The 10,945-nt window shown below is 34.5% G+C and overlaps 3 protein-coding genes across 3 annotated transcripts; 2 read left to right on the top strand and 1 right to left on the bottom strand.

The window, feature by feature from the left end:
- Positions 1–6: 6 nt before the first annotated feature.
- Positions 7–4,679, top strand: LOC128892081 (protein-associating with the carboxyl-terminal domain of ezrin). Its single transcript, XM_054152176.1, has 6 exons — positions 7–1,831; positions 1,914–2,122; positions 2,205–2,649; positions 2,724–2,913; positions 3,005–3,141; positions 3,204–4,679. Exons 2-6 carry the CDS (start codon positions 1,928–1,930, stop codon positions 4,136–4,138), a joined length of 1,902 nt encoding a protein of 633 aa, XP_054008151.1. The 5' UTR covers positions 7–1,831; positions 1,914–1,927; the 3' UTR covers positions 4,139–4,679.
- Positions 4,680–5,014: 335 nt separating this feature from the next.
- LOC128892083 (60S ribosomal protein L5) lies at positions 5,015–7,608 on the top strand. The gene is made up of 6 exons (XM_054152178.1): positions 5,015–5,166; positions 5,806–5,991; positions 6,066–6,200; positions 6,407–6,609; positions 6,886–7,063; positions 7,294–7,608. The coding sequence occupies exons 1-6, from the start codon at positions 5,164–5,166 to the stop codon at positions 7,480–7,482; spliced, it is 894 nt and encodes a 297-aa protein (XP_054008153.1). The 5' UTR covers positions 5,015–5,163; the 3' UTR covers positions 7,483–7,608.
- Positions 7,609–7,906: 298 nt separating this feature from the next.
- LOC128892082 (mitochondrial-processing peptidase subunit alpha) lies at positions 7,907–10,888 on the bottom strand. The gene is made up of 11 exons (XM_054152177.1): positions 10,682–10,888; positions 10,289–10,539; positions 10,130–10,209; positions 9,874–10,059; positions 9,609–9,701; positions 9,373–9,545; positions 9,118–9,232; positions 8,814–9,022; positions 8,572–8,737; positions 8,355–8,487; positions 7,907–8,280 (listed from the first exon to the last, which is right to left on the bottom strand). The coding sequence occupies exons 1-11, from the start codon at positions 10,735–10,737 to the stop codon at positions 8,102–8,104; spliced, it is 1,641 nt and encodes a 546-aa protein (XP_054008152.1). The 5' UTR covers positions 10,738–10,888; the 3' UTR covers positions 7,907–8,101.
- Positions 10,889–10,945: the final 57 nt, after the last annotated feature.

Genomic DNA, 10,945 nt, shown 5'->3' with positions numbered 1-10,945 from the left:
TATTATCGCTATTGTTACTTTACTAATTACTACTACTACTGCTACTAATGCTGCTGCTACTGCTACTGCTACTACTGTTACTGTTACTGTTACTGTTATTGCTACTGCTACGTGTTATTTATTGCTACAGTAGTATTATTTCATACTTTGTAATGGTATTGCTACGTATATTATTTGTTTTCTTACATTAATCTGTATTATGTTAGATTAAATATCATCTTCATTTCCACTATCATTTTTCATTACATATCGTTTACAATACTACTCCGTTCTTAGCGTTCTTACCTCTACTACTGTTTATTGACACGATTACCACTAACCGTCGTCGCCGTCGGCCTCCTCTCCCTCCTCATTATCGTCATGCGGTGTAATATATGCTGCGTGAATTTTATAATGCCAATTTCACGTACTCACGGCTAATATATTAGGCTATACCTCTTATACGATCATAATTAATCGTCGTTGTCATTGTTTCCTTCATAATTGAACTGCATTACTCTTGCAAGTGCACATTCAGCGGCTGACGAGACGAAGATTAAGGACAGAGACGAGTAAGTAAGAAGTACAGCGTCCGATTGCGTGAAAGTAACTCGAAATATCGCAGACTCGAATATAATCTGTTTATCTATTTACCTATTATCGCCAATACGCGACGTAATTTTTTTCCTGAAGTGTATATTAAAGATATCAAACTGAATGCGGGCGCAAGGGTCTGTCTGATTACTCAGACGAGAGGTGTAGTAATCGTGAACAAAATTTACCATGAAATTGTAATATACTGGTACATTTAGGCGTAAAAAAAAAAGAAACAAAAAGTATGTACTGTTTTGTCGGTGACAAGTATTTTCAATTACTCATGATTAATGTAAACTTTGAAAATACTTTTCGTCTGTTAAAAAAAAAGCGATCACGCTCATATGTATCATGTGGCGCGCGCGCATGTGTGTGTGTGTGTGTGTGTGGGTGGGTGTGTGTGTGTGTGGCTATTTGGCTAGTACAAAAACGTTAAATGTGTGGCGGATATGATGAGGATAATCATTATTATTTCTGACAATATACACATGTATCGCTATATATATATATATATATATATATTTGTTTTTTTTTTTTTAATTTAGTGTTACGTTCTTGGACACTGCGGAGATACACTCACTACTGGGTTTTGTGCTGCGAAAGTAACGAAATAAATATTGCGGTAATCATTACCCATTGTAAATCTTTGAAATGCAACGTAACAAATGCGACAGACCCTCGTACCTAGCTCGAAATTTTAGAACACCTATCATTTTATCTATCTATAGTTAACGATCTAACTTATACGTCTATCTGCTAAAACTTGAAAATAAAATAAGTACTGATAAAAGATCATTCTTGACTTCTAATCAGTATTTAGTAGCAATTGATATATACTCGATTTATCTAATCGATTGTCTGATCTTTGAAAACCTAACGAATCGAATAACTGGAACTTTCTTTCTTTCTTTTCTTCTGGAAGTATTAAATTTCTTTTCTTTATATTCACGTACTGTTTTTTTTTCTTTTTACCATGCAAGCGCAAAATCACAAAATCACAAACGTTTTGAAAGTAATTGCTACCTTTTTATCTCGCGGCGCTAAAATCGCTGTATCGTAGGGTAGGGTAGGGTGCTGCGTTTATTATATGTACATACAGTGCAGCACAGTGACAGTGAGAGACACAAAGCAACCGACGGTGTGTAGGGTGTAGTTTTACCTACAATCTGTCACAACAAAAAAGATTGAAGATGTGCAAAGGTTTCTTGTAATGATCTATGTTTCGCGATTTAACCGAATTTCAATGATTATCAAACAAGTAATAAACTTTGGACAATTTGTTACCAGTGCGATGCTTTCGATTGTTGTTTGGTAACAACGAATTCCTTTTTTTTTCGTAGGATTATCGAAATTAATGGGGAATGAAATAAGTGCCCTGAAAGGGCTGGAAATCGAAGAGAAATCTGTGGAAGTGACAGATTTTTGGGTGCATTATACTGCCAGCGTGAATGGATATGGTGCTCAAAAGGTGTCCTTGTTTATCAGCGAACCGTCGTTGCATTATAGCGCTAATTTTGGAAATCCATCTCCTTTAGAGAAAGCTGCAAAGGTTAACTTTAGTTTATCGATCAGCTCGTATTAAAAATCATTTATATGCATATAATTGTATCAGTAATAAATGTATTTTTCAGAATCTTATGTTGTACAGACATCCTTGTATACTCAAGTATGTATCGTCGTGGTCCAAAGGCAGCAAATTTTTCCTTTCTACCGAACACGTTAAACCTCTGATTCAATCTATAGAAACACAAAATACCTTGCAAATATGCATGGGCTTGTATAGTATTTTACGTGCGTTGGTGTTTCTTCACGAAAAAGCATCCGCGTCCCATAATAACATTTGCGGAAGTTCCATTTACGTCACATCGGAAGGATGTTGGAAACTTGGCGGATTAGAGTGTCTATGTAAGTCTAAGGAATTAACGTCTGCTTATTTAAAGAAAATAAGAAGCTACAGGTACGAGAGAGCGATATCTCCAGATGAGGATACAACAGTTTTATCTACGAATTATTCTGCTATCGATGGGTACGCATTTGGAATATTGGCAGAGGATATACTGAAATTAAAGAATTCAGGTAAGTATTCACTGTAATGTTTATTTTATCTTGAGAAATTATAGAATATTGACAGACAGTTTATACTATCGTAGAAGATGTTCCAAGTCTCCTGGAGTTCCGACAGTTTTGCAAAGAGAATTTGCAAAACGTAGATCCATCCCAACGTAGCGAATTATCAAGCGTGCTTAGACATCCATTTTTTACTCATGACTTTATGCGAATTCATGCATTTCTAGAGGAACTGCCTTTAAAGAACAACCTAGAGAAAGAAATATTTTTTGGGTAAGCATTTTTGACAAAAACAAACAATACACTGTTTCACGTTGAAAGTAGTTGTACTTGTAAACATTAAAAATATGTAATTATTTTACAGAACCTTAATAATGCAATTAAGAACATTTCCTGAAAATATCGTCGCAGAACAGTTGGGTCGATTATTACTTTCTAGAATGGTTTTATTAGATGCAACAGCACAAGAAAAACTTTTACCATTCGTCTTAAAACCAAGAGGTAAAGAATTTTTAATAAAATTTTGCGTTTAAGATATATCGAAAGTATATGTTCTCTTACAGATGGGAAAGACAAAATGGACGATAATCTGTTTGCAGTTTCAACATTTAAAGTCTACTTAGTACCTAAACTATTGCAAATGTTTTGTATAAGGGATGTATCGATTCGATTAGTCCTGTTATTGCATTTTAATTCATTTGTGCACACGTTTCAAGTGGATGAATTAAAGTCTCAAGTACTTCCAGAACTACTTGTTGGAATTAAAGATACCAACGATCATCTCGTATCTGCAACATTGAAAGCATTATCCGATATAGTTCCAATCCTAGGTGCAGCCACTGTGATTGGTGGAAACAGAGGAAAATTATTTACGGACGGTCGACCAAACAAAGTAAAGGAAAGCGGGCAAAACAGTAGCGACACCTCGTCTTTTACAAATATCGTTGAATTTCCAGCACCTATGAGTACCAATCAAGAAACGGTTAACTTACCAGAAAGACCATCACCAGACGGAGGTGAGGATAAAAAGGAAATCATGTCTTCCATCACCGAGGAAGAATACACATGGTCTGATTGGGAGACGCAAGAACCCGCTACCGCAGACGTACATCACGTTTCTCGACCTCCGAACACGATTTGCGAATCTAACGGAATATCGACTGTTAATTCAACTCTAACTATCGAAACAGATTCAGTACTAAATATAGACAAAGCCAAGATAATTGACCCTAAATTTCCAAAGAAATCGATTATTTTATCCGATATTTCAGAGCTTGATATTAAGAATTCGAAGCTGTCCAGTTCTGTCAAGGAAGAGTATGACTTTTTCACAGACATGGAGCCCGTAATAAAAAAGACGCAAGTCTTGCACGTATCACAACCGCAGACACTACAAAAAAGTGTGTTCGACATAAAAGTATTAACCGAAGAGAACGATGGTTGGGATGATGATTTAAGCGATTGGGGAACAGAGGATGTTCAGGAATTGAAAATTTAAGAAGAGCTTACCGTTCTTGAACGTATGTGTTATACGGACTGTAAAGAAAACAATTACTTATCGCAGATGAATCTATGCATCTGAATTCTTATATAATTCGACATCAATTTTTATTGTTTAAAAAGATAAGAAAAAGTTCACGAAAGGCTAATATTAGAAATAAAATAATTGTTTCACAAAAATTGATAAAGATTTAATCGGTAAGGTAGAGATTGCGTAGATTTTCTCCAAGAACGATACCGCTTATTTGGTTTAATCTCCTCGAATTCAAAGTCTAGGTGAATTTTATGGCAGATTTTAGTAACAAACATTTTTTACACTCCGTACGTATAAAGAATAAGTTACATATTATATTACCAATCGCATAACTCCGTTCACCGAGACAAAAGGAACACTTGTCCCTAAATCATGATTCCAATGTATGTACAGTAAAGATGTATCGGTAATTTTCAAGCAAACAAATTTTTTTAACATATCGAATTTTGTAAAAAATAAACTGCGACATTTGATTAAATAAATAAATTATATTTAAATAATATAAGTTTATTCGTACGGAGTTCCTTGATATGAAACAATATTAAACTACTCGATAAAATCTGCAATAATGCTACTAACGATACTAATGAATTTTAATTTAAATAAAAAAGAATCCAAATTTCCCGCGGGAAATTGGTGTCGATATCTAGCAGTAAACAGTTCGAACGCTAGATGGCTATTTATTTGAGCGAAAATACCGGAAACCCAGAAGAGAAATTATGATAGTTTAAAAGTTTAAATAAAACGCCCAAATTTGCATTGAAATTATGTCTTACTTCTGCATTTCGTTATTGAGAGCGCTGATTAATAAACATGTTTGTAAACGTGAAATGCACTAGATTTACTTGGAATTTTTGTGTTCGTAAGATGTCTCAGTTACGAGTTACGTTGACGAGGACGTAACGAACGCAAAAGACAACTTCCTTTTTGTACGTGACACATTTGGGGATTCTGTTCGGTACGGGGTCTTTCCTGTAGTTTTCGTTAAAATGGTAAGCAAAGTTCGATTAATATTAATGTAATTCGATAAATAACGTTCTTTACTACATCCACAATTCATTTTACGTCGTTATTAACATTGGATGCTTGTAACTCAGTAAGATTCGAATATCGATGTTCAGTTGCAATTATGAATCTGTTCCAGTAACCATCCATTGTGTTTATAACGCCGAACAATGTGCTAGCATATTTTGTATAAAATAACGTTCGAAAGTAATTGATCTTGTGTTGAAAATTATTATAAAAACTTCGTTACGGTACATTTTAACTTTAACACGAGAATATTTGTATAAATTACCGGAACCTTTATGCCAGTTAACCTTAAAGTTAGCGCGTGGGACTCTGGAAAACTTTGGTCGCAGAATATTATGTGCTATTATTGCCTGATCTATATTTGTTATATTTTAATTGAATAAAAAAACAAACGAGTTTGCCCACTTATAGGTTAATTGCATAAAATTCTGATAATTTTATGATGTATTTCTATTGATAACTTTTGTATGATGACGATCTTAGCTCACTTTGATCAAAATATGAAAATATTTTACCCTATATCACTGAATTCGATTTATGAGAACATACAAAATCTAGAGACATTATTTTAGTATCAACATTTAGGTATTACATTACAGGGTTTCGTAAAAGTTGTTAAAAACAAGCAGTATTTCAAACGTTACCAAGTCAAATTCAAGAGGCGACGCGAAGGAAAGACCGATTATTATGCTCGTAAACGATTAACTATCCAGGATAAAAATAAATACAATACTCCCAAGTATAGACTAATAGTACGTCTATCAAACAAGGATATCACATGCCAGGTGATTATGCTTAATTTTGTGTTTCATATGTAAGCGTTCTAATTGAAAGCTGATAATATATGTCACTTTGTTAGGTTGCGTATTCAAGAATCGAGGGAGACAGAATAGTATGCGCTGCATATAGCCACGAACTTCCCAAGTACGGCGTCAAAGTTGGTCTTACAAATTATGCATCCGCATATTGCACTGGTCTTCTTCTGGCTCGCAGAGTAAGCATTTTTTATTTCATCTTTTTATTTAATTATGCATGTCCTATATAATGATGATACACTCAGCTCGCTTTGATGCATAACTGAAGAAAACACATTTGTTCCCTATTGTTTAAATCTGAAAAATAATTTTATAAGATTAAATACGACCAAATGGCTACAATTGCATACATTTAAAATAGTATTTTCTTACGTTACTTCTGTAGTTACTGTGCAAATTGGACTTAGAAAAGGTATATACTGGAACAACAGAAGTAAACGGAGATGAATACAACGTCGAAGAATCGGATCATGGACCTGGAGCATTCAGATGTTACCTGGATACCGGTCTTATGCGTACAACTACTGGTGCTAGAGTCTTTGGTGCCATGAAAGGTGCTGTTGACGGCGGTCTCAATATTCCGCATAGGTATTCGCTAATAAATTCTTTACGGAATATCCTTTTCAAAATGCTAGAAAGGTTCCGAATATCAAAGCGAATATCACATGATGATTTTTAGACACATGCGCGTCATCTGAGTTATAGCAAAGCGCGACTTTGTATTTGTGTTCTACAATACAAAGTATAACCTTTGCGCAGACATAAAAAGATTAGAAAGTGTCTCTGACAACGTATATTTAAACATATTAATTTTACAGAGCATAGGACAGTTCCTAATCTTTGTCTTTCCTTTCTTACGAGCAGTACCAAAAGGTTCCCTGGATACGACAGCGAATCGAAATCTTTTAATGCCGATGTCCATCGGCAGCACATTTTCGGACAACACGTTGCAAATTATATGAGAACGTTAGAGGAAGAGGACGACGAGGTTTTTAAGCAGCAGTTTTCGCAATACATTAAAAATGGCATCACTGCTGATAGCGTAAGTTTTAATGTCTTCCATTTATGTGAATTTCGTCCAACTAATAATTACTACCAGATTTCGCTATCTTAGTAGTGTCGCAGTTGGACTATAATAAATACATTGGTTAACAACAGATAAAAATGCTGAACTGCATCTTTTGCTTCGATCAATGTTACATTTCGACGAAATAATATCCTTGTATCACGGTATTCTCTATTTGAGAAATATATAATTATTTTTATTGGTAGATCGAGAGCATCTATAAAAATGCCCACGAAGCAATACGAAAGAACCCTCAACACACGAAGGTTGTAAGAGAAAAGGAACCCGTGAAAAAGCGGTGGAACCGCGCAAAACTTTCCTTGTCGGAAAGAAAGAACCGTATCGCTCAGAAGAAGGCTTCGTTCCTCAAGACATTGGAAGAAGTGGAAGCTTAACTTGGTCGTCAATCGTTTATTTTATATCGAGATCAGCATTTATCTGGAACACTAATCGTTACGAATATGTGTCAAACATATGTAGAAAAAAGCATGGTACGGAAATAAAAAAACGTTTGATGACAATTTTCTATTTCTTATTTTTTTTTAATGTTAGAATAACAATTAAATGTATAATAATTTACTTAAACATACCGACATGTATCGATAATAATAATAGTAATAATAATAATAATTATGTATGACATGAAAATATGTCCTAAACTAGTCACAAACATAATTACGAGTTTCTTCATTCTTACCATTTTATTTTACATGTGAAGTTCAATTCGCAGCGTAACGAATACTAATCGTTGATCGTAGTTAGCCATGTATTATTATATACACGCATAATATACATTTCGCATATTAATAATTTGGAATATTACTGCGAATAAATTATAACTTAATTCTAGTCGGATGAGACGTCAGAAATATTTGCGAACAGTTAAAAAATATTTTATCTTGCATTTCAACATAAACACGCAATGATTTAGATAACCCAATCACGTGGTTTCGCTAGCGAGATACCGTCTGGGAGACAGACGTATGAATTTGAGACAAATGATATTTAAAATTTTTAACGAAAAAGCGACAGTCTGTTACGAGAACCAGGTAATCTTCCTTGGTCGTCGATCAACCCAGCTTGAATGTCTCCGATCGAAGGAACTGCTCTTACTTCTCCTCGAGCTGCTACGCTTGGAGATGATTTGAGTAAACGTCGTGCTACGTTGTTTATATCATCTTTCGATATCGCATCTACAAACAATACGATTACAGAATTCCATTCTTCTATTATGCCCAGTAATTTATTTAATTGGTGTATCGCTTACCAATTGCTTGTATGAAGTACTCTGGCCGCTTCCTAGATCCAGTGGCTAAAACTTGTCTTCCGATATCTTCGAAAATAACAGGCCTGTGTTCCAAATTCATGAGTAACATAGACTGCAGTTGCTTCTTTGCTCTCTAAATTATTAAGGAATAATTATAATTAAATCATAGTAACAAGTATAAATATGAAAATATAGATAATTATAAATAAAATCGTACCGCTAATTCACCGTCCACTATATTACTGGTCATGGCAACCATCTCGTGCACGATTACTTCCACCATTTCTTTGACGTGAGACGGCGTACAAGATGCATGAATGCAAAAGATACCCGTGTCGGCGTATGCGTGATTGTACGCAGTTGCATTGTATAACCAATGATACCTGTAGAATGATTTCTTATTCTTGAATCCTTATAATCGAATTTTGCTTCTAGGGGAACGCACATTCTTCTCCTCACCTGTTTAGTACATTCGTATACAAACGAGTATACATTCCCTTTCCTGGACCACCGGCGCTGAAGCTACCACCGCCACCCATCATCATATTTAAAACACACATCGCTACAAAATCTGGGTCTTGATGGGAACAACCTTCTAAACCTATTACTACGTGGGATAATTCCGGTAAACCGCTTGGTCCTGCATATACAGGCACATTACATTCTTCCTACAAAATTACAAAGCTTAAAATTATTAAGTATCACCGCATTTAAATGCATTTTTTCGCAGATTTTATTGAAAAATAGCTAATTGGATAACTACTAGTATATAGCCTCCGGTATACTGTGCGATGGACGTGTCAACTGACGGTACCGAATTAGTATTTCCCCTCTCTTCTCCTTCTTCTTCCCAAATAGATTTTTTATCAATAAAATGTCTAGAACAATAGTAACGTCACCTTTGCTTGAATATTATTAAAACTGTAATTTGGATGTCTTTCGAACATCCATATTAGATGCAAGTAATAGTACTTCAATTTATATTAATAAATACTCAAAACATTTGTATTATTGTTACCTTTGTACAGCCGAAACGAGATCTTCGTGTTTTACGCCAACTCCGGCCACTACCATTCTACTCGGTGTGTAATGATTCCTTAAATATTCGAATAATACTTTTCTATCTATACGGTCGACGTTTTCCTCCGGGCAAATTTTTGGAAGACCAAGCGTATTGTTCCTGTATGCAGCCTATAAAATTAAATACATGTATCTGATGTTTACTTAACATTGTGTAAATTTACTTTTACTTACAGCATGAATCATATCCATAAGTATCGGTTCTTGCTCTGGTCTTGTAAGTAAAGATTCCAATTCGAAGCGAATCATTTGTCTTGCTGCGCTTACCTAGAAATGAGAACATAATATTATTGCTATTTCTTTAAATAACTATTTTCCATTTATAGATGTCTCATACATTTATGTATTATAGTTTTTCGTATTTATATCTTATAGTTTTTAAAATATGTTGCACTGTATATAATGTGTATATAAAATATATGAAGGACACATTTCTTACTTCCTCTTGTGTAATTTGAGGTCTTAAAACGATATCACCTAGAATTTGTACAACTGTGTCCAATCCATGACGTTCTGCCGATGCAGCATAAACAAATGCATCCCTCGATGCTTGGCAATCACATATTCCTCCATGTTTTTCTAATGCGAGCATTATTTGATCTTTGTTCTTGAATGTTTTTGTTGACTGCAAAAGTAAATAGCTAATTTTTTTATTCCTCGAATAGTAATTGTGTAATGTACAATAAAAGTCTTACTCCGAATGCTAATTTCTCTAGAAAATGAGAAATACCGCTTGGATATGCAATCTCGTACCGAGGTCCAGAATCGAGTAACACTGTAATAAACAACGATAATTTACTACACAAATAATTGTACGATCGTTTAAAGTCTGTTTAAAAATTCTCTGTATTTACCGCCAACTGTGCAAAATTGACCAAATCGATTTTCAGAAGCAACTCTCAGTCCATTTGGGAGAACTGTGACTTTAGTCGTGTGATGTTCATCTTTTGCGGTAGCATAGACTGCTTTTGGTAAGTTGGGAATAGGCTGGGTCAATGAAGGAAACGGTGTAACAATTGAATTTCGCGTAATATTATTATTAGGAATCTTTTGAGAAGAAAAGTTGCATCTTCTGAAGAACGTAAAAGTGTTTCTTTGCATCGTGCTGTAACAAACGTTATTTGTATCTATTGCGCCAATAACAACAACAATATAATCATAATACAAGTATATGCTTCCCAGAAGTTACTTAAAGGAATGCTTGTATATACTACAGAAAAATTGTTCCCTCTTAAAACAACTGTTACCTTTTTTTAGCAGCGATTATCAAGGAATTATGTGAAACTTTCATCAGCACTTGCATGTTAGCAATTCTAAATAATTTTCTAATATTTAAATTGACTATCCACCTCCTACGGTTTCAAAGTGAAAAGTGATTAATCGAAAAATAACCTTAACGAATAACTTTCCCTTGAATATAAACGAATATATAGATATCAAATACGAATGAAGGAGAATTGATATGGATCAGTGGTGCCATACAGTATCATATTTCTAGAATTTTTCAATCA

This window comes from Hylaeus anthracinus, unplaced genomic scaffold (genome assembly GCF_026225885.1).
Source record: "Hylaeus anthracinus isolate JK02 unplaced genomic scaffold, UHH_iyHylAnth1.0_haploid 12002, whole genome shotgun sequence".
In the NCBI taxonomy this organism is placed as follows: domain Eukaryota; kingdom Metazoa; phylum Arthropoda; class Insecta; order Hymenoptera; family Colletidae; genus Hylaeus; species Hylaeus anthracinus.
The sequence above is the reverse complement of the archived record's forward strand: the minus strand, read 5'-3'. Positions and strand labels throughout refer to the sequence as shown.

Excerpts from the sequence above, each read along its gene's own strand:
- LOC128892081 (XM_054152176.1), top strand. The coding sequence starts at position 1,928 with ATGGGGAATGAAATAAGTGCCCTGAAAGGGCTGGAAATCGAAGAGAAA. Across the intron at positions 2,123-2,204 it reads CTTTAGAGAAAGCTGCAAAG|AATCTTATGTTGTACAGACA; the intron begins GTTAACTTTAGT and ends TGTATTTTTCAG. Across the intron at positions 2,650-2,723 it reads ACTGAAATTAAAGAATTCAG|AAGATGTTCCAAGTCTCCTG; the intron begins GTAAGTATTCAC and ends ATACTATCGTAG.
- LOC128892083 (XM_054152178.1), top strand. Across the intron at positions 5,992-6,065 it reads ACAAGGATATCACATGCCAG|GTTGCGTATTCAAGAATCGA; the intron begins GTGATTATGCTT and ends TCACTTTGTTAG. Across the intron at positions 7,064-7,293 it reads ATGGCATCACTGCTGATAGC|ATCGAGAGCATCTATAAAAA; the intron begins GTAAGTTTTAAT and ends TTTTATTGGTAG.
- LOC128892082 (XM_054152177.1), bottom strand. The coding sequence starts at position 10,737 with ATGCAAGTGCTGATGAAAGTTTCACATAATTCCTTGATAATCGCTGCT. Across the intron at positions 9,702-9,873 it reads CTCAAATTACACAAGAGGAA|GTAAGCGCAGCAAGACAAAT; the intron begins GTAAGAAATGTG and ends TCTCATTTCTAG. Across the intron at positions 8,281-8,354 it reads GTACTTCATACAAGCAATTG|ATGCGATATCGAAAGATGAT; the intron begins GTAAGCGATACA and ends TATTGTTTGTAG.